The sequence below is a fragment of the Ranitomeya variabilis genome, chromosome 3, assembly GCF_051348905.1.
Source record: "Ranitomeya variabilis isolate aRanVar5 chromosome 3, aRanVar5.hap1, whole genome shotgun sequence".
Lineage (NCBI taxonomy): Eukaryota > Metazoa > Chordata > Amphibia > Anura > Dendrobatidae > Ranitomeya > Ranitomeya variabilis.
The window spans coordinates 510,593,516-510,617,205 of NC_135234.1; the positions used below are offsets into that span (position 1 = coordinate 510,593,516).

A 23,690-nucleotide genomic window follows, 5' to 3' on the forward strand; every position below is an offset into this window, starting at 1 on the left:
AAGGTTCGAGTAGAACTCGGAAAAACGTTCGTCACAAGGAACGGGAACTACGACTCCGGCGGCAACCAGAAACGTTAAGGCTTGAAGCAACCCGGGTAAATGGGACGGTTGCTTTGGGGGACGAGAGAGAAAGAAGCGATTTTCCGGGAGGGTAGAAAATTCGATCTTGTATCCGGAGGTAATAATCTCTGACAGCCAGGTGTCTTTGAAGAGAAGAAGCCTGCCTTCCACCCTGGAAAGACTCCCAGGTGGGGGCGACCCGTCACTTGGAACGGTATCTGTTGGAACGAGGACCGGAAGGCCTGGGAGGTGGAGCCCTGGATCTCCACATGGGAGCTGGCTTGTAAGAGGGTTTTCTGCGTTCACCCGTGGTAGCGGGTCGCTCTTGTTGCGATGAGGAATCTGAGGCTGCAAACGGACGAAAGGGGCGAAATGTTCGAGGACCCTTTGGGTTAAAGAAGCGTTTTGGCTTGGACTGGGGGAGAGAGGTACTCTTGCCCCCAGTCGCGTCTGAGATAATTTGGTCCAGAAGAGCACCAAAAAGCCTGGAACCCTGAAACGCCAAGTTGGTGAGAGACTTTTTGGAAGCAGCATCTGCATTCCATGCTTTCAGCCAAAGAATGCGGCGAAAAGCAACAATGTTGCTGCTTGCCCTGGTCGAACAGGCTGCTGCATCTAGGGAGGCAGTGAGAAGGTATTTCCCTGCGTGGTTAATCTGGTCTGCGAGGTCAGCCAGCTCGGTAGGGGAGGCCGTAGCCAAAATGCCTCAACGGAGGATCTTGGCCCAGGCAGAGATGGCCTTAGCCACCCAGGTGGAAGTGAAGCTGGGACAGAGGGAAGCACCCGTTGCCTCGAAAGCTGACTTTGGCCAGTGCCTCAATTTGTCTGTCCGATGCGTCCTTAAGCGACACGCCATCCGGTAAGGAGAGAACCGTCTTAGAAGAAAGACGGGAGATAGGCGGATCGACCTTGGGAGACTCAGCCCACTTAGAAAGAAGATCGGCGCTAAAGGGATAGAGCACGTCCAGATGTTTTCTACCGGAAAAACGCTTTTCATGATGTTCCCAGTGTTTAGACAGGGTAGACTCAAACTCATCATGGGTAGGAAAGGAGCGAGAGGGACGCTTCACCTACTTAAAAGACAGAGGAATCCTGGGAGGGAGCCTAGTCTTGTTTTATGACCAAAACAAAAAAAGAAAAGAAAAAATGGTCAGCACAGATCCCGATGAAGCGCATGTAGCGCGAAACAGCTGTCATCCCTGGACACCATGCTCTCCTTGTCCGTGTCCATGTTCTAATAAAGACTTTTTTAGCATCGGGAATGGTGAGTGCTGACCATTTTTTCTTTTCTTTTTTTGTTTTGGTCATATGCATATCTTTTGGTTGCAGCACCCCATAAGCCCATGCATTGAGTAGTGGGAATAGGAGCTGGTACAGCGCATTGTGGCACGCCGTTAGGTGATCGCGAAAAGCAGCAGTGCGAGTATTTATTCTTTTTGTTGGACTAGTCTTGTTTTAGTTTGAGGGTTTGCGAGATAGCCGAAATAAGACTATCTACGACAGCCTGCATGCTAGAAGCCTGGTCTGAATCGGAGTCAGAACCGGACTGGGAATCCACATCGGACCCAATGTCCTCCTCCGAAGCGGGGAATTGGGAGGAGGAGAGCAGTTTGAGCGCTACGGAGGGACCCGGAGAACTAGACGAAGATCCAGAAAGAGTCCTCTTTCTAGAGCGGCTGGCTGATTTGTCTCCCTGTGGTTCAGGGTCAGGTGCGACAGACTCGCCATGGGAGACGGTCGGAGCAATGGTGGCTGTGGAAGATGTTCAAGTGCCTGGACCAGGGACTGAGACACCTTAGTCAAATCAGAGACCGACTGCGAGATAGCAACGGCCCACTCAGGGGGAGGGGGAGCATCCCCATCCCGAGAGTCAGAAGCTTCCTGCGGGGTAGACATGGCAGGAGGACTGCAGGACTGGCAGAGAGGCGACGATTGGCCTACTGACCACTTTAACTTACAACGAGCACAGGCGTAGTGAGTTATGGTAGGTTTGGTAAGGAAGGCTCCAGAAGAGTTGGACATAAGGAGATTCTGCAGCGCTATACTACAAAAAAGACGAAGGGGCCTACAGTGGTATGGATAATACCAAGGGAGGGGCCAATATAGCGTTGCGATCCTACCGCACCGCAGAGCAGAGTTATCTGTGTCCCCCAACGCACGATGTCTCCTGTGCACGGAGCTGTAGAGGCAGGAAGTGCCAGTGGTGAAGAAGGGGCGGAGCTGTGCTGTGAGGAATAAGCCAAGGCTCCTGATAGGGCCGCACCAAAAGGGAAGGGTGTGCCCGAGATGTAACAGCCATCCTGAGTGGAGGAGGAAAAGAGCGCCAAAAAAAGCGCGCCCGAGGGGGCGTGGCCGGCCGCAGCAGTGAAAATGAAAGTAAAAAAGTGCATATCTAGTAGGGGGAGGATACTGCTGCGGTAAAGCGCTGGTACCTGCATGTCCGGTTCTACAGGTAGTGGGGAGAGAGGATCGTCCAGAAGACGGCCTCGACCCCAAAGACAAGGGGGAGGGTCACCGCTGGTGACCACCGTCTTCCTCTCAGCCCTCTCCGAGGAGAGAGGTGAGGGGGACTGTTTTGGCAAGGACCGCCACCATAAAGATCCTGGAGCACCTGGGAGGATGACAGGGGATAATGTCCTGCCGGCGATCTGAGAGCTGCGATGCGGACGACACCACACTGCTCGCTCAGCCGCCCTCCTGGGGAGGCAGGGTGGGAGATTGCACCCTGAATCCCCAAATGCTGTATCTGAAAAAGAAAGCCAAAATCGTTAATAAAAACAACAAAACCTGTAAAGGAATTCAAGGTTAGCAGCGGATCTGAAGATCCAGGTCCGCCTCCTACAGACACTAAGCACAAACTGAGGTGCTTGGTGCCTGTCGGTGGGTGTATACTGCCAGGGAGGAGCTACGCCTTTTCCTTTTTTTGCATAGTGTCAGCCCCCTAGCAGCAGCAGCAGCATACACCCACGGTTGTCCTGTGTCCCCCAATAAAGCAATAAAGAAAACACTGTGCTTTTTGTTAGCCTTCTTGGCTTCTTTAGGTTGAGACATAGTCTTAGAGATAAGGGGCCAGATAGGCAGAGTATGGCTATAGGGCCAGGCAGACTGCAGAGAAGGGGTTAAGCTTTTGTGGTAGACCTTACCACGTCCTGTGTCTGTGTCCCCAGGGAGAATAGGACAGCAGGGAGAAGAGAGAAAGTCCCGTCTTGTCTGGGGCTGTCAGCGTCTGCGGCGTGATTCCCCGCAGCAGAGTGTAGCAAGATGGCGCCTGAGATTTGCAGGGCGCTTCTCGTTCTAAACGAAAGAAACCGAGATGGTGGGCTGAGCTCCGGCGTGGACGGAGCAATAGATCATGGCCTAGTCCGGCTGAAAGCTAAGGGCTAAATTTCTGAAGCCTGCCGGCGATGTGCGCCGCGGCCGCGACGGAGTGTCGGGTGACCACTGCTGGCAGCCGGCCAATGCTCCTCTCCCCGGGGATCAAGACCACAACTTCCGACGCAGGAATTGCGAGGAAGGGGATACTCATAGCCTGCAAGCAGTACCGTAGGGTGCAGCGCCTCAGTCACAGCTTATGAGCCGAATCCCTTGTCTCTTCTTCCGTCGGGGGATGGAGGAAAAAAAAAAGCTCCATCCATCTCCATCAGCTCATGGGGCTGCGGTGACGCCATAAGGTGGGGGCCTTGGAGTGTGGTTGGGCCCAGGAGAGGGACATAAGAGTCAGACTATGTTCTCGCCATCATGCAGGGGGGAGATCGGGACCATGAAAGGAACAGTCGCCCAAGAACATATCAGGCGTGCCCCAGTCGTCACAGGAGAGGGTATGGGGAGGTATACTCCGCGTTCTCGCCTGTTGATGGTTCGGGGGAGAGTGGACTCTAGAAAAGGAATCCATCGCCCCCTTCACTCTGTTAATTAAAAAATAAAAATGTACAGAAAAGTAAAAAATAAAATAAAAACGTTGGGGTCTGAAAACCAGCAAGAACTGGTTGAATATTGCCCAGTGAGAGGGTGTATACTGCAGGGGAGGAGTTATCTTTCTGTGTTAACTCAGTGTCCTCCTAGTGGCAGCAGCATAACACCCATGGTCTCGTGTCCCCCAATGAGGCGTAGGAGAAATAACAAATCTTCTATGTAGCAAAAACATTAGCAAAAACATTACATCAAAAGATCAACAATAGAGTCTTGCCATTAAAGGAGTTGTCCAGGACTATTTTATTTTTTACTATGGGACTAGAAAAAAAACAAAAACTAACAGGCAGGTAGTTACTAACAGAGGAAACAACCTGCCTGTTCTACCCAGCACCTGCTCAGGGCAGTCACCTGCCGGCTATTCAGCAGCTCCACACTGACAGACCAACTCTTCTTCTTCCGATCCACTTTGTTGATGGAGCGTGATGGCAGACGTCATGCAGATTGACAGCCTACCCCCTACAGTTAGGCAGTGGGGAGCCGGCTGTCACTCAGCATGACATCGCCAGTCACGCACTGTCAACAAAGCAGAGCGGAAGAGAAGCAGCTGCACTGCAGACGTGAGATCAGAAACCGCTCTGTGACCAATCAATGCCGGGATTGGCACAAGAGGCAAGTAGTTGTCAAATACCTGCTTGCTAGTTCTTAGGCCCATAGTAAAAATAAATAAATAAGTAAATATAGTCCTGGACAATCTATGTCTATCTCTATCTATTTATATTTATATCTATATATCTCCTTTGGTTAGGCCTACACCCTCAACACCACTTTCTCCAAGAAACCCGTGCAATTCATGTTTGCCTCCTCAGTGGCCAGCTCGCCAGTCTCAATATCTACAGCTTATACCAAACTTCGCCTGAAGCTGCCAATACAGGAGATCCAGACAAGGCGAGATGAGCTCTTACCAGGCTGTCTGCCCCAGACCCAGCTGTCCATAATGGTTTTGGCCTTGTAGTTTGGTATTGGCATTTCATCGTCCTCTTTCTTCTCCCGGTCATTCTGATCCTCCTTTTTTGAGCTTGCTTGGGCTTCATTTACTTCATCTAGGAGACAATATTTTTGTCAACTGTTAGGACATGGCAAAGGACGGTCTGATCCTTTTATGGGCAAAGGACGGCCTGATCGTTTTATGAAGACATTAACCTTAAAAACTGAAGGTAATATTAGACATTAAATCATAAAGGGCTACCAATGATTTTCAAAACATTATACCAAGTGTTCCCAACTTTTCTCGCCAATAAGAGCGAATGGTTGTCTGCAATATTTCTACTTCAAACTTAAAGAGAGCCACCATTTTATTTCCACCATAAATCAATACTACACATGAAAATAAGAAACTAACATCGTAGAGATATCCACTTCTTTGTCTTCCTGGATAGATCGTTCATTCCCAAATCACAGGTAAAATCTGTCTTCAGTGAATAAAGATTTTCCCATTACTGAGAAGTTAGTGCCCAAAGTTCTATGGAGTACTGTTGTTTCAGAAGAACTTGCAGTATCTGCCTCTAGCTCCTCCGCACCATTCCAGAATGCTGTAGATAAGCCCCTGATGCCAGTGGGCTTAGCTCACCTTCGATTTTGTGGGTGACAGGTTCCCTTTAAAGGCATCTTTATTCCAAAGTTGGGGTCTTATGTCACCATTAAGTCTAGTTTGCATTACCTTTTAAAGAGCGCTGGTAAGCATTTGGTTCAATGTTTAGAATGTGAAGTTCAGATATCACCTAGGTCAGTCTAACGAGGCTCGGGCACCATCTTAGACAACATGGTGAGGGCTAAGTAAAGAAATATTTAGAAGCTCTGTACTGGCTACTAGTGAAGGTCTCAGTGTGGTGGAGGCCTCATGACTAGGGTTGAGCGAAACGGGTCGTTCATTTTCATAAGTCGCCGACTTTTGGAAAAAGTCGGCGTCTCATGAAACCCGACCCGATCCCTGTGCGGGGTCGGCCATGCGGTACGCGATCTTGGCGCTAAAGTCGCGTTTCGTATGACGCGTTTAGCGCCATTTTTTCAGCCAATGAATGAGCGTGGGCAGAGTGATGACATAGGTCTTAGGGGAGTGAACGCCTATCGTCATGTTATCGCTTGTGCGCAGTAGGGATTTGGAATGTGCAATACGAAATTTTCTGTGCTGGGGGGGGGGGGGAAGAGAGAGAGAGAGAGAGAGAGAGAGAGAGACACAATAAAAAAGAGAGAGAGAGAGAGAGAGAGAAAATAAGAGAGAGAGAGAGAGAGAAAATAAAAGAGAGAGAGAGAGACAATAAAAAAGAGAGAGAGAGAGAGAGAGACAATAAAAAAGAGAGAGAGAGAGACAATAAAAAAGAGAGAGAGAGGGAGACAATAAAAAAGAGAGAGAGAGAGAGAGACAATAAAAAAGAGAGAGAGAGAGAGACAATAAAAAAGAGAGAGAGAGAGAGAGACAATAAAAAAGAGAGAGAGAGACAATAAAAAAGAGAGAGAGAGAGAGAGAGAGAGAAAATAAAAGAGAGAGAGAGAGAGAGAGAGACAATAAAAAAGAGAGAGAGAGAGAGACAATAAAAAAGAGAGAGAGAGAGAGAGACAAAGAGAGAGAGAGAGAGAGAGAGACAAAGAGAGAGAGACAATGAGAGAGAGACAGAGAGAGAGAGAGAGAGAGAGAGAGACAATAAAAAAGAGAGAGAGAGAGAGACAATAAAAAAGAGAGAGAGAGAGGGAGACAATAAAAAAGAGAGAGAGAGAGACAATAAAAAAGAGAGAGAGAGAGACAATAAAAAAGAGAGAGAGAGAGAGACACAATAAAAAAGAGAGAGAGAGAGAGAGACAATAAAAAAGAGAGAGAGAGAGAGAGAGAGAGACAATAAAAAAGAGAGAGAGAGAGAGAGAGAGACAATAAAAAAGAGAGAGAGAGAGAGAGAGACAATAAAAAAGAGAGAGAGAGAGAGAGACAAAGAGAGAGAGAGACAGAGAGAGACAGAGACAGAGACAGAGACAGAGACAGAGAGAGAGAGAGAGAGAGAGAATAAAAAAATTCTTCTTCATTGGGTTTCGTATTTCGGCCGAAACCCGACTCGACTTTTAAGACAGTCGGGTTTCACAAAACCCGACTCGACCCTAAAAAACTAAAGGTCGCTCAACCCTACTCATGACAACTTGTGAAAAGTCAAATGAATGTAAGGGTGGTCTCGCTTAAGTTTGGAAATAAAGAGCTCACAATTCCTGCATTTTTCAAGACTTGTGGTTCAACATCTTCCCGTAAATCCATAAATCCAGAACCTTTTCTTACCTTTTCTGGATGGAAGATCTCCAGTCTGGCTGCATTCAGTTCCCATGTAAACAATCTCCCCATCCTTGACCATTTCGTTCCACAGACTGCAGAACCCATCCCGGGTGAAGGCAAGCTGCAAAGTGAAAAAATAAGGGTCATTAATGTATGGGACTTTAACAGAAGTCCTACCTTTAGGATACCCCATCAATATCAGTTTCCTGGGTCTGACTCAGAACTTCAGCTGTCAAGCTGGCTTAGGCTTACGGGGCTTAGGCGCTTTAGCACATTGAGCCAAGCTGTAGAAAGCTGCAGCACCAAACACAAGATGGTACAACGTACATAATAGATAGTGAAGGAAAAGCCTCTCTAGACAAGCGAGTGGGTGAGTGTCAGACCCCTACTGATCCGATACCAATGATTTATCAAAACCACAAAGTAAAAAAAAAAAAAAAAATACAAAACACAGGAGCATCATTATGCTTGGATGCATTGTAGAAATGCTGGATAGTGCCAAATGTTTTGCTAAACTGTTGGCATGGTAGAAATTGATTTATGTCATCGTTATACAGTCCCAGTAGAATGATTTACCTCTGGGTGAAGGCCAATTATTCTACTCAGACTGTATAGTGATGTTCCTGCAATACAAGGTCCTAATCCACAAGTTTTACTCCATCTCCAACATCACAGAATTCACATGAAAGTAAATTCAAGGTAACCTGTCAGAAGGCTCGCTCACACCACATGCTAACTAGGTCTATCCAGTCAAGGGGATAAAGACGCTGACAAGTAAGGTCAGGCTGGCCACAACATCTCCATCTTACATAGATTGATTGTTGTCCATGAGGACAGGAAACACCACTGAGAGACATCCTTGAGGAGGCCCTTAGGGAATGTCAAGCAAATGTAAGGCGGGAATAAAGGTTAGACCCGTTAACATATCAGTCTCCCTCACTTCTTAGGCCCTATATACTGTACAGGGACATTAAACTTTAATTTGAGCAAAACAAAAACATTAACTGGGACTTCGACGTCTATGGTACTATTGTACACTACTGGTAGTGTACTAGTCGGAAGTAGGGGCACTTTGGAGGGGACCTTCCGACAGGTTCCCTTTAAGGGCCTCACTCAAATAACTTATGCCACTCTATACACAGGAAGCCTATATTTAATGACAAATCAGAATCCGACCACTTGGGTAAGTGGTAAAGCTTTTCACACTAAAGAAAAAAGTGATTCCAGAGTAAAACTTTAAAGTCACATCTCTATGATCTCTTTAGAAGAAAAAAAAAAAAAAAAAAAAAAAAGAATTGTACAAAAGTTTCTAAAAGACTATGGAAAACCATAGTGCTATGAAAAATTGTTTGTTTTTTTTTTCTTGGTTTTTTTTTTTTTTTTTTTTCAAATCGCAGTAATAGGGGACTCTGAATGGATGCCAACTTAAAAGGTTATTATCAAGTTGTGGGTTGAGTAGCACACAGCTTTCCAGTCTCTCCTCTTCCTTGTTTCTGGTAGGGCAGGCACTTTCCATTGAGTGACAGTTCTGGTTCAGTAGCTTTGTCCTACTGCTGACTTTATGTTACTGTCACACATGAATGTCGCTAGTTTCACACTAGCGTTCGGCAGGGCTGCGGATTAAATCCTTCTTCCTCTGTGAAGCCCCGCCCACTACCACGCCTCTCCCTTCAGCTCTACCTACGTCTGCATGCGTCCTGCGTACCCTATCTTTAACATTGTGTACGCAGGCCATGCAGATGTATGCGGATGCCCCCGCATGTGTCGTTTTCACGCTGTGCTGACCTGCGTCAAACGCAACATGTTGCATTCTGCTGCGGTCAGTGCAGGGTCAAAACGACGCATGCGGAGGCGTCCGCATACATCTGCATGGCCTGCGTATGTTAAAGATAGGGTACGCAGGACGCATGCAGACACAGGTAGAGCTGAAGGAAGAAGCGGGGCAGTGGGCGGGGCTTCACAGAGGAAGAAGGATTTCATCCGCAGCCCTGCCGAACGCTAGTGTGAAACTAGCCTTAGTGCTTGTTCTCGCATCTACAATGGTATCACTATATTTACATATGGACATATTGAGATATAGTGTCTGAACAAGCACATGATTAGGATAATTGCACTGGAAACTCCTGAGAGCTTATGATTTTGCAGGACTGATAACAGCTGAGAGGGAGGAAGGATGATCAGCTGACTGCTGTCTAGAAATCAATGGGTTGGACCCGTAGAAGCGCTACCGTTCAGCGCGAAACGGCCGTTGTCCGTCTTGCCTCACACGCTCCTCACCTCCTACTCCCCCGTGCCGTGAACATGTACTGCTACAAGTTCTAAATAAAGAAGACTTATCCTTTCCAACTCCGGTGAGTGCTGCGTTCCTTTTTTCTTTTGAATTACCGCAAGCACATGATTAGGATAATTGCACTGGAAACTCCTGAGAGCTTATGATTTTGCAGGACTGATAACAGCTGAGAGGGAGGAAGGATGATCAGCTGACTGCTGTCTAGAAATCAATGGGATAGAGAGAGATGGCAAGTATCTCAAGAGTTAAAGGGAACCTGTTCTTACGATATTACACCTCTAACTTATGGCATCTGTGTAAAAGTTTTCTTTATATTTACCGGTTAATCAAAAAAACATTTATTGAAGCTGCTGCATTAACAGACTTAGAGCAGTACAACAGTTAAGCGCAGAGTACACATTGACAACAAATGCATTGTTGTCATACATGATCACTGCTCAAACAACTAAAGTTACAACCCCATTAACTCCCCCCCTCCCTCCAAAAAAACATGTAAAGGCCCCTTAATATGTATTAAATCCTTACCTTGATAGTAGCTATTAGTTTAGAAGTTTAAGGCTATGTGCACACGTTACGGATTTTGCTGCGGATTGGCCACTGCGGATCCGCAGCAGTTTCCCATGCGTTGTACAGTACCATTTATAAAAAACACAGATCACCAACCAAATAAGAGATATTATCAATATATATACCTATTCATTATAAATCATCATTATGGAGGTGTACTGTGAAAGATAGTGACTAAACACTAGGATGAAGGACCAACCACAACAACTAGAGACATGACCAGCCAAAAAAGTGTATCCACACAATAGATCAGTATAAATAGCCTTTATTAAAGTGCAGTGGCACAATAATATTAATAAAAACAATGTAGTACGCGAGTTAATGACAGGAACATATATAAAAAAATTAATTTAATAAAATGATATCATAGTTGATATTGGTGACCACATTAAAAGGATGCTGCCAAGTACGTGCCAAATTTAGTGAAGCCAAAGAAATAAAAGCAATGTGTATAAAAAAATATTATATAATTTATATATGTGCAAATAGTGCTGGAAAAACAACCTCCTCAACAGCTGCCAAAAGTGCAGAAACAGTTAATTATATAAGTGTGGAGCCGCAATATACAATTCAAGACCTGCGGGCCCAATAGAAAATAACTATAAAGTGCAAAGAGCAGTGAGGTAAAAAAATCTTTTAAGGAGGCACTTCTATCCGCAATATACCTTTCTAGGGGGTCACCAAGTTCCGTCAGCCGCGCACCCCGATGCGCGTTTCGGAATGTCTTCCTTCGTCAGGGGGTGGCGTTTGTATGTTAGGAAGGCTTTTTATATCATCACCGCATCATCTGGCATCATCTGGGATGACCCGGCTACACATTGCTTTTATTTCTTTGGCTTCACTAAATTTGGCACGTACTTGGCAGCATCCTTTTAATGTGGTCACCAATATCAACTATGATATCATTTTATTAAATTAATTTTTTATATATGTTCCTGTCATTAACTTGCGTACTACATTGTTTTTATTAAATTTATTAATATTATTGTGCCACTTCACTTTAATAAAGGCTATTTATACTGATCTATTGTGTGGATACACTCTTTTGGCTGGTCATGTCTCTAGTTGTTGTGGTTGGTTGTACAGTACCATGTAAACCTATGGAAAACAAAATCCGCAGTGCACATGCTGCGGAAAAAAACGTGCGGAAATGTAGCGTTTTATTTTATTCCGCAGCATGTTCATTCTTTGTGCGGATTCCGCAGCGGTTTACACCTGCTCCATAATAGGAATCCGCAGGTGTAAAACCGCAGGTGGAATCCACACAAAATCCATGGTAATTCCGTAGGAAATCCACAGTGCGGTTTACCTGCGGATTTACCAAAATCAGTCCGGAAAAATCTGCACCACTTTCCGCAACGTGTGCACATGGCCTTAGAGAAACCCACAGTTTACGGTTTACTTGCCAGTCCAGCTTCTCCCTGCCTGCCAGCTGCCACTGATAGATAAGTCACTCTTCCTCAATGACCTGCCTTCTCTGCTGAGACATTGTGCAGGTGCAGTCATTGCCTGAGGTTATTACTCTGAGGGGGTAGTGCATGAACAGTAAGTTTCTGATAACGTTGCTAGAGCCAGACTATCGATCTGACATGCACCATCCCCTCTGAGGAGATGACCCTAGGCAATGACGATACTTTCGCAAAGTTTCAGGAAGACCACCCCTGATGAAGCTATCTGGTAGCGACACGAGTTGGGTTAAGGCTCCATACCGGCTATACTATTATATACACGATATGTCCTTAATTTTCATTTAGGCTTGATATTTTGCACGTTGCACTTTAAGTTGATTATTACTACTTACATTTACATGGTGCCATTTGCCATTATAAGGTTCTATACCTTTGGTAATGTAAGAAAAGGACAAAATGTTATTTTAACAGGTAAATGGCACAGATGGAAACGGAATATTGCTGAAAGTGCGAAATGCAAGGATTTCCAATATGATGAAGTTATAATGGATATATGGCAAAATTAAAAAATAATAAATAATGCTATTGTAATGGATATATGGCAAAAATAAATACATAATGCTAAGTTCCGAAAATTACCAAAAAAAGGGGGGGGCAAATTGAGGAATCCAAACTTTAAGGCTATGTGCACACTTTGTGGGGTCCTCTGCGGGTTCTCCCGCAGCGGATTTGATAAATCTGCAGGGCAAAACCGCTGCGGTTATCCCTGCAGATTTATCGCGGTTAGTTTTGCGGTTTCCGCTGCGGGTTTACTCCTATACTATTGATGCTGCATATGCAGCAATATGCAGCATCAATAGTAATGTTAAAAAAAATAAAAAATGGTTTATACTCACCCTCTGACGTTGCGATCTCCTCGGCGCTGCACGCGGCGGTCCGGTTCCAAAGATGCTGTGCGAGAAGGACCTTCGTGACGTCACGGTCATGTGACCACGGCGTCATCACGGTCATGTGACCGCGACGTCACCGCAGGTCCTGCTCGCACAGCAACCCTGAGACCGGACAGCCGCGTGCAGCGCTGAGAGGTGAGTATATCATTATTTTTTTTTATTATTATTTTTTACACTAATATGGTTCCCAGGGCCTGGAGGAGAGTCTCCTCTCCTCCACCCCGGGTACCATCTGCACATGATCCGCTTACTTCCCGCATTGTGGGCACAGCCCCTAAAAGAGGTTGTTCAGTCACTCTATATAACCACAGACGTCTGAAACCTTACAGTGTTTACACCGCACGGTCAGGATTCGTGGAAATTGCCAGTGAGTGGCAGGTCACATGACTGCAAGTATGCAATTTGCACACATGCAGTCACATATAGACTAGACATGCTTGGCCTCAATCAATACAAATTAATTTACCGAGGATTAGCACTTCTAGTTGGAATGTAGCCAGAAGTATGCAAGGCGCAACTTGCAGTCACGTGACCCCCAACAACACAGAATCCTGACACTGAGTGGGGCGTGCAATGTAAAGATTCTGAAGCGTTACTGCAGACTTATTAGAAGACTGGCCAATCCCTTTAACACATATACGAGTTTGTCCCACACGTGTTTCTTTACTCATATGTGTTCCCTTGTAGTTTTGCTGCCTTCATTCTGAATCTGCACATTCCAATAAGAAGAAAACTCACTGAATGAAGAGGTTTGCCCAAACTTAACTGGTGCTGTGTAGGCATCTCCCTCATTGTCCATTGTCGTATATTTAGGGCAACTATAAACTCTTTCTCCTCACTTATTCATACACACATTTATGATATGCCGGCCATTCATCCAAATCATTTATCATGTGTTACTCTGAAAGTCACCTATGAGCTGTAGACCCGTCTTCATAATATTAGTTCCTATCGACTGTACTTTGGCTTTTCAATATGAACCAAAGATCCTCCAGAGCAAAAAGATACTTGGTAACCAATTTCCACTCTGCCCAAGAGGTGACAATCCTGAACAGAAGACCCCTTTTCACTCATTAACTCAGAATTACCCAACAGTTCATATAAAATGAGATTTCGTAACAAGAAACCCACTTTAACCCCTTCATGACCCAGCCTATTTTGGCCTTAATGACCTTGCCATTTTTTGCAATTCTGACCAGTGTCCCTTTATGAGGTAATAACTCAGGAACGCTTCAACGGATCCTTGCGGTTCTGAGATTGTTTTTTCGTGACATATTGGGCTTCATGTTAGTGGTAAATTTAGGTCGATAATTTCTGAGTTTATTTGTGAAAAAAACGGAAATTTGGCGAAAATTTTGCAATTTTCACATTTTGAATTTTTATTCTGTTAAACCAGAGAGTTATGTGACACAAAATAGTTAATAAATAACATTTCCCACATGTCTACTTTACATCAGCACAATTTTGGAAATACATTTTTTTTTTGCTAGGAAGTTATAAGGGTTAAAATTTGACCAGTGATTTCTCATTTTTACAACAAAATTTACAAAACCATTTTTTTTAGGGACCACCTCACATTTGAAGTCAGTTTGAGGGTTCTATATGGCTGAAAATACCCAAAAGTGACACCATTCTAAAAACTGCACCCCTCAAGGTGCTCAAAACCACATTCAAGAAGTTTATTAACCCTTCAGGTGTTTCACAGCAGCAGAAGCAACAAATAGGGGAAAAAATTAACATTTAACTTTTTAGTCACAAAAATTATCTTTTCGCAACAATTTTTTTATTTTCCCAAGGGTAAAAGGAGAAACTGGACCACGAATAATGTTGTCCAATTTGTCGTGAGTACGCTGATGCCTCATATGTGGGGGTAAACCACTGTTTGGGCGCACGGCAGGGCTCGGAAGGGAAGGAGCGCCATTTGACTTTTTGAATGAAAAATTGGCTCCAATCTTTAGCGGACACCATGTCGCGTTTGGAGAGCCCCCGTGTGCCTAAACATTGGAGCTCCCCCACAAGTGACCACATTTTGGAAACTAGACCCCCCAAGGAACTTATCTAGAAGCATAGTGAGCACTTTAAACCCCCAGGTGCTTCACAAATTAATCCGTAAAAATGAAAAAGTACTTTTTTTTCACACAAATTTTCTTTTAGCCTCAATTTTTTCATTTTCACATGGGCAACAGAATAAAATGGATCCTAAAATTTGTTGGGCAATTTCTCCTGAGTACGCCAATACCTCATATGTGGGGGTAAACTACTGTTTGGGCACATGGTAAGGCTCGGAAGGGAAGGAGCGCCATTTGACTTTTTCAATGGAAAATTAGCTCCAATCGTTAGTGGACACCATGTTGCGTTCGGAGAGCCCCTGTGTGCCTAAACATTGGAGCTCCCCTACAAGTGACCCCATTTTGGAAACTAGACCCCCCAAGGAACTTATCTAGATGCATAGTGAGCACTTTAAACCCTCAGGTGCTTCACAAATTGATCCGTAAAAATGAAAAAGTACTTTTTTTTCACACAAAATTTTTTTTAGCCTCAATTTTTTCATTTTCACATGGGCAACAGGATAAAATGGATCCTAAAATTTGTTGGGCAATTTCTCCTGAGTACGCCGATACCTCATATGTGGGGGTAAACCACTGTTTGGGTGCACGGCAAGGCTTGGAAGGGAAGGCGCGCCATTTGACTTTTTCAATGGAAAATTAGCTCCAATCGTTAGTGGACACCATGTTGCGTTCGGAGAGCCCCTGTGTGCCTAAACATTGGAGCTCCCCTACAAGTGACCCCATTTTGGAAACTAGACCCCCCAAGGAACTAATCTAGATGTATAGTGAGCACTTAAAACCCCCAGGTGCTTCACAGAAGTTTATAACGCAGAGCCATGAAAATAAAAAAAATATTTTTCTTTCCTCAAAAATGATTTTTAGCCCGGAGTTTTTTATTTTCCCAAGGATAATAGGAGAAATTGGACCCCAAATGTTGTTGTCCAGTTTGTCCTGAGTACGATGATACCCCATATGTGGGGGTAAACCACTGTTTGGGCGCACGGCAGGGCTCAGAAGGGAAGGCACGCCATTTGGCTTTTTGAATGGAAAATTAGCTTCAATCATTAGCGGACACCATGTCGCGTTTGGAGAGCCCCTGTGTGCCTAAACATTGGAGCTCCCACACAAGTGACCCCATTTTGGAAACTAGACCTCCCAAGGAACTAATCTAGATGTGTGGTGAGCACTTTGAACCCTCAAGTGCTTCACAGAAGTTTATAACGCAGAGCCATGAAAATAAAAAATTATTTTTCTTTCCTCAAAAATGATTTTTTAACCCACAATTTTTTATTTTCCCAAGGGTAACAGGAAAAATTTGACCCCAAAAGTTGTTGTCCAGTTTCTCCTGAGTACGCTGATACCCCATATGTGGGGGTAAACCACTGTTTGGGCACATGGCGGGGCTCGGAAGGGAAGTAGTGACGATTTGGAATGCAGACTTTGATGGAATGGTCTGCGGGAATCATGTTACGTTTGCAGAGCCCCTGATGTGCCTAAACAGTAGAAACCCCCCACAAGTGACCCCATTTTGGAAACTAGACCCCCCAAGGAACTTATCTAGATGTGTGGTGAGCACGTTCAACCCCCAAGTGCTTCACAGAAGTTTACAACGCAGAGCCGTGAAAATAAAAAATAATTTTTCTTTCCTCAAAAAAGATGTTTTAGCAAGCAATTGTTTATTTTCACAAGGGTAACAGGAGAAATTGGACCCCAATAGTTGTTGCACAGTTTGTCCTGAGTACGCTGGTATCCCATATGTGGGGGTAAAACACTGTTTGGGGGGCACGTCGGGGCTTGGAAGGGAGGGAGCACCATTTGACTTTTTGAACGCAAGATTGGCTGGAATCAATGGTGGCGCCATGTTGCGTCTGGAGACCCCTGATGTGCCTAAACAGTGGAAACCCCTCAATTCTAACTTCAACACTAACCCCCAACCCTAATCCCAACTGTAGCCATAACCATAATCACAACCCTAACCCCAACACACCCCTAACCACAACCCTAACCCCAACACACCTGTAACCCTAAATCCAACCCTAATCCTAACCCTAATCCCTACCCTACCCACAACTGTAACCCCAAGACAACCCTAACCCTATCCTTAACCCTAACCACAAGCCTAATCTTAACCCTATTTCCAACCCTAGCCCTAATTCCAACCCTAAGGGTACCGTCTCACATAACGATTTACCAACGATCACGACCAGCGATACGACCTGGCCGTGATCGTTGGAAAGTCGTTGTGTGGTCGCTGGGGAGCTGTCACACAGACCGCTCTCCAGCGACCAACGATGCCAAGGTCCCGGGTAACCAGGGTAAACATCGGGTTACTAAGCGCAGGGCCACGCTTAGTAACCCGATGTTTACCGTGGTTACCAGCGTAAAAGTAAAAAAAAACAAAAACGTACATACTCACATTTCGGTGTCCTTCAGGTCCCTTGCCGTCTGCTTCCCGCTCTGACTGAGTGCCGCCGTACAGTGAGAGCAGAGCGCAGCGGTGACGTCACTGCTGTGCTGTGCTCTCACTTTCCGGCCGGCAGACAGTCAGAGCAGGAAGCAGACGGCAAGGGACCTGAAGGACACTGAAATGTGAGTATGTACGTTTTTGTTTTTTTTACTTTTACGCTGGTAACCACGGTAAACATCGGGTTACTAAGCGCGGCCCTGCGCTTAGTAACCCGATGTTTACCCTGGTTACAAGCGAACGCATCGCTGGATCGCTGTCACACACAACGATCCAGCGATGACAGCGGGAGATCCAGCGACGAAAGAAAGTTCCAAACGATCTACTACGACGTACGATTCTCAGCAGGGTCCCTGATCGCTGCTGCGTGTCAGACACAGCGATATCGTATGGATATCGCTGGAACGTCACGGATCGTACCGTCGTAGCGATCAAAGTGCCACTGTGAGACGGTACCCTAACTCTAATTCCAACCCTAACCCTAAGGGTATGTGCCCACTTTGCGGATTCGTGTGAGATTTTTCCGCACCATTTTTTAAAAATCCGCAGGTAAAAGGCACTGCGTTTTACCTACGGATTTACAGCGGATTTCCAGTGTTTTTTTGTGCGGATTTCACCTGCGGATTCCTATTGTGGAACAGGTGTAAAACGCTGCGGAATCCGCACAAAATTGACATGCTGCGGAAAATACAACACAGCGTTTCCGCACGGTATTTTCCGCACCATGGGCACAGCGGATTTGGTTTTCCATAGGTGTACATGGTACTGTAAACCTGATGGAAAACTGCTACGAATTCGCAGCGGCCAATCCGCTGCGGATCCGCGGCCAATCCGCTGCGGATCCGCGGCCAATCCGCTGCGGATCCGCGGCCAATCCGCTGCGGATCCGCGGCCAATCCGCTGCGGGTCCGCGGCCAATCCGCTGCGGGTCCGCGGCCAATCCGCTGCGGATCCGCGGCAATCCGCTGCGGATCCGCGGCCAATCCGCTGCGGATCCGCGGCAATCCGCTGCGGATTCGCAGCCAAATCCGCACTGTGTGCACATGCCCTAACCCTACCCCTAATTCTAACCCTAATTCTAACCCTAGTTCTAACCCTAACCGTAGCAGAAAAAAAAATATATATATTTTATTTATTTTTATTATTGTCCCTATGGGGGTGATAAAGGGAGGGTCATTTACTTATTTTTTTATTTTGATCACTGTGATAGGCTATATCGCAGTGATCAAAATACATCTGAAACGAATCTGCCAGCCGGCGGGCGCAGTGCGCATGCGCCCGCCATTTTGCAAGATGGCGGCGCCCATGGAGAAGCCGGACGGACACCGGGAGGCCAGGTAAGTATGAAGGGGGGGTGATCGGATCACGGGGGGGGGGACCGGAGCACAGGGAGGGGGCACCGGAGCACGGGGGGAGCGGACAGGTGGACAGAGGAGCGGACAGGACGAATTAGGGGGGCGGCCACGTAACGGAGCACTGGGGGGGCGATCGGTGGGGTGGGGGGGAGGCAGATTAGGTTTTCCAGCCATGGCCGATGATATTGCAGCATCGGCCATGGCTGGATTGTAATATTTCACCGTTTTTTTGGGTGAAATATTACAAATCGCTCTGATTGGCAGTTTCACTTTCAACAGCCAATCAGAGCGATCGTAGCCACGAGGGGGTGAAGCCACCCCCCCTGGGCTGAAGCACCACTCCCCCTGTTCCTGGAGATCGGGTGAAATTGGAGTTAACCCTTTCACCCGATCTGCAGGAGCGCGATCCCTCCATGACGCATACGCTGCGTCATAGGTCGCATTGGCACCGACTTTCATGACGCAGCGTATGCGTCAAAGGTCGTGAAGGGGTTAATACATGTGAATTTGTTTCACAACCTGTCAGCAGTTCTGTAAAAGCCAATAATGTGACACTCATGTTACAGAGACAGGTACAAACAGCACATTAGCACTAGGCTTAAGGTACCTTCACACTAAACGATATCGCTAGCGATCCGTGACGTTGCAGCGTCCTGGCTAGCGATATCGTTGTGTTTGACACGCAGCAGCGATCAGGATCCTGCTGTGATATCGCTGGTCGTTGAACAAAGTTCAGAACTTTATTTGGTCGTCAGACCGGCTTGTATCGTCGTGTTTGACACCAAAAGCAACGATACCAGCGATGTTTTACACTGGTAACCAGGGTAAACATCGGGTTACTAAGCGCAGGGCCGCGCTTAGTAACCCGATGTTTACCCTGGTTACCAGTGTAAAATGTAAAAAAAACAAACTACATACTCACCTTCGCGTCCCCCGGCGTCCGCTTCCCACACTGACTGAGCGCAGTAAAGTGAAAGTGAAAGTACAGCACAGCGTTGACGTCACCGCTCTGCTGTTAGGGCCGGCGCTCAGTCAGTGCAGGAAGCGGACGCCGGGGGACGCGAATGTAAGTATGTAGTGTTTGTTTTTTTTACATTTTATGCTGGTAACCAGGGTAAACATCGGGTTACTAAGCGCGGCCCTGCGCTTAGTAACCCGATGTTTACCCTGGTTACCCGGGGGCCTCGGCATCGTTGGTCGCTGGAGAGCGGTCTGTGTGACAGCTCTCCAGCGATCAAACAGCGACGCTGCAGCGATCGGCATCGTTGTCGCTATCGCTGCAGCGTCGCTTAATGTGAAGGTACCTTTAACGCGATGGAGGAAATGTCCCCCTATTCTTCATTCAATCCATATCTGAAGTACCATCACAAGTGTCCGTACTCCAGCCATGGCCATAGTGGCTACAGAAAACATTCTGACAAACCAGCACAGAGGCCATTTTTAACTCATGAGGGATTTCAGGTTCACTGAGTGCCATCCTTTACTTTATTATCACCTCACAAACCAGTAGGCAGAGCAGCGGTACTACATTTCCGTGTAATGTTTGATGCTACGCAAGGCCGGACGCTGTCCCATTGTGAGACCAATTTTTGAACCGTGCGTGTCACGGTCACTCTGCCCTAGAGCTCGCCATGAGACCCCTCTCGCCTACATTATGCTGCGATGTAGTAGGGTCACGTAGCGATCGTTGGATGTTTAGCTCCAGCTAAAAGTTACAGCCATGGGGGAGGAGGGGGTTGGCATATTAGCGCCTTGTCTGTGGACCCAGAATGTTCTTCTAGCTGCTGGTCACCATCATTACTCTCATTCATTAGCTTAATAGTACTTATCATATTTGAAGCATTGTCAGTTACGACAGAAAGAACTTGCTCTTTTTTAAGTTCATAGTCTTGCAGAATCTTTTCCACCAAGACCTGGAAAAACTCACTGGTGTGATGAGCTTTGGTGTCTTTTACTGCCAATGTCTTGGTAACTATTTCATTTTTGTCACAAACAAATCGGACATTGATGGCAAAATAGTTCACTCTGACATGTGCAGGCATCCATTTTAAGAAACAGAAAGCGTCCCTTGAGAGTTTTTTTTAAAAGCTTCTTCGATTACTAATTTTCTAATACTCTCTCTCTCCAGAGAAACACCAAGCTTGCGGGCCATTTCCCCATTCAGACACATAAAAGCTGGTCGTGAAAATAATGAAATAGGCACACTATCCTTTACAACAAGCTCTATGATCTGTTTTTTAAATGTATCTACTGTCATTGTCACAGTAACTTTGTCACTGACAAAATATCTTAAAACTGATGGCTGCAAAGTTCTCTGCTCCTTTGGCTGGAAGAGCTGGGCACTGGTTCATTGGCTTGGATGCAGTCTTTCTCATCCACTGCTTTCAGTACTTCTGGATGAAAGCGCTGTAAATGTCTCTTTAGATTAGAAGCTCTGGTAGGAGCATTTTTATCTTTGCCTGAATATGCACTGATCTTGGCTTCACAGCATTTGTTTTCGTCTGGATCATTTGTCATACACTGACAGACAATGTTTTCTATCTAGAGTGATGGTGAAATGTTCAAATACAGCTGATTTAATGTGACGCTTCTTTGACATTCTCAGGTTTTTAATTCTGCATTCACAATCCAAATGACAATTGTTTTTCCTAAAAACAATTGTACAAAATTATTGCCAGGTCGTACAACTGATATAGTGGTCAGTAATACTGTTATTCCTCATGTACTCAAAGTTAACTGATGCAGTCTTCCTCTTCTGAGTAGCAGCTGTGAGATGCTTGGAAGACGCACACCTAGTAAACATCTAGTCTAGAGGAGGAGCTTTACTACTAAGAATTTGCAACACATTTTCATTTTCAGTTTCATACATTGTAAGTAGGGGGGTTGGGGCAGCATAACCAAGTATAAGATTAGATAAAGGCAGTGGAGAACAGTGACACACCAGAAGTAAGAAATCTCTCTATCAACAGGAGAACTGCTTATCACTGTTGTTCATAGTTTGATAGAACATATATATTTGAGTAACATTTATAAAATTCATATGCAAGTTCAATTATGAAATATTAATACATTTTTTTTTTTTTTAAAAGCTGGAGTCGGAGTTGGTACATTTCTACTGACTCCAACCAAAACTAACTCCGACTCCACAGCCCTGGTGAGTATATGTTTATTTTTTAACCTGTGACATATGTGGCTGGGCAATATACTGCGTGGCTGGGCAATATACTACATGGCTCTGTGCTGTATACTACGTCGCTGTGCAATATACTACGTGGCTCTGTGCTTTATACTATGTCACTGGGCAATATACTACGTGGCTGGGCAATATACTACGTGGCTGGGCAATATACTACATTGGCTGGGCAATATACTACGTGGGCTGGGCAATATACTACGTGGGCATGCATATTCTAGAATACCCGATGCGTTAGAATCGGGCCACCATCTAGTAATATATATTTTCCCCCTCTACAAGTCTAGTGTGGGTTCTCCACCGCTGCTCCAGTCTCAGCATTTTGGCTGAAGGGGTGATGTCATTAACTGCAAACATCACTGCTGCAGCCAATCACCGAGTTCATTGACTCTTGCTGTCTACCTCGATCACCTATCTACCTCAAAAAGCGTCACACTATGTGTACCGGCCACTAACCACAGTGATTGGCTGCAGTGGTGAGTACTGCCCGATTTCCGATTTTCTAATTTTACAAAAGCAGTTTTCAGGATTTACAATATTTGTCGGACCATAAGATGCACTTTTTTTCCTCCAAATTTGGGAGGAAAGTGTGGGATGCGTCTTATGGTCCGAATGTAACATGTGGAGGAGACAGTGGCGGAGTGGGATCGCACTCCCAGGAGGCAGGAAAATGTGGCCACTGCAGGAATCCGGCGCTGGGGAAACCACGTGGCCCCGATGCTTAAAGTGAAGTAATATTCATTACCCACTTCTCTGCCCACCTGTCAGCGCCGAGCAGTGGGCGGGGAGCATCAAATGAATATTCCTTCACTTAAACAGCGGACCCACATGGTTTCCCCAGCACCGGATTCCTGCAGTGGCTAGGGAGATCGTGTGTCCTGTGGAGGAGGGGGCGGCAGGAGCAGGGTGCCACAGGAGGGATCGCAGTTGCATACCTGACAGCACAGCGCAGGCTGTACTGATGCTGAGGGCTCCCATATAGGACCTGTGGTGAGGTAATGAAGAGGGCGGCTGGAGCATCACATAACAGCACAGAGCCTTCCCTCTTCATTATGTCTTCATTATGTCACCAAAGGACCTGCAGACACGGACCTGTGGTGAGGTAATAAGAGGGAGGGCTCTGTGTGGTCTTGGGATGCTCCAGCCCTTCATTACCTTACCCAGGTCCTGTAAGCTGTAGAGAGATCATTTCGGTTTTCAGAAGTGGCTGGCTGCAGGACCTGCACTGATGTGAGCACAGCCTGTACAAGTAAGAATTAAAAGTTTAGTAATTACAACACACAAAAAAGCACTGCCACTCTTGTAGTGAACTATAATTCCCAGTATTCCTTTGGATCTGCAGGACATGCTGGGAGTTATAGTTCTCCCACGGGATCTTAAAGCAGCACTCCAGTGTTATTTTTCAGTGCTGGGGTGGTGCTTTAAATATAAGCCCTGTGCCCCCATTCTTACTCACCCTCCCTTCATATAGTACTTTACAGACACCACACTGGTTCCGCAGCACCATCTTCTATCTGTAGCTTCCCACATAACATACTATTATCTATAATAACACCACATATAATAGTATGTTATTTATGTTATTAAATATTTTACCACATTTTTTGCTTAAAATATTTTTTCCCCATTTTCCACCTCTAAAACCTGGGTGTGTCTTGTAGTCTGGTGCGTCTTATAGTCCGAAAAATACGGTAATCTTCTGAAAGTGGAAAACCCTCTTTAAAGGGGTTGTCAACTACTCGGACAACCACTTCTCAATCATTACACTTCCCTTTGTAAAATAACAGCTGTACTCAGCTCAGGTGCAGGCGCCATTGCACTGGTGTCGGCACTAAGTCTCCTGGGCTCGCATGACACACTTATACCACGCAGGCCCTGGGGCCAATCAGCGGCCACTTCACTCATTTCCTCTGGATGTCACATTATGGGTGTCAGGTCTGAGCATTCCTACATGAAGTTTCCTGGAAAGTGGATTGGTCATCGTGGGCCAGTTGAATGGCCACCAAGGTCTCCTGATCTGACCCCCTTAGACTTTTTTCTTTGGGGTCATCTGAAGGCAATTGTCTATGCTGTGAAGATACGAGATGTGCAGCATCTGAAACAATGGATACTGGAAGCCTGTGCTAGCATTT

General features: G+C 45.8%; 1 protein-coding gene across 5 annotated transcripts in view; it reads right to left on the reverse strand.

The window, feature by feature from the left end:
- HERC2 (HECT and RLD domain containing E3 ubiquitin protein ligase 2) overlaps positions 1-23,690 on the reverse strand; it is a 262,965-nt gene that overhangs the window by 230,354 nt on the left and 8,921 nt on the right. For all 5 annotated transcript variants that reach the window (XM_077296925.1, XM_077296926.1, XM_077296923.1 and 2 more), the window contains exons 3-4: positions 7,289-7,403; positions 4,935-5,072 (exon numbers count right to left, since the gene is read on the reverse strand). In XM_077296925.1, coding sequence (XP_077153040.1) covers positions 4,935-5,072; positions 7,289-7,403 — 253 coding nt within the window. The remainder of the gene's footprint in view (positions 1-4,934; positions 5,073-7,288; positions 7,404-23,690) is intronic.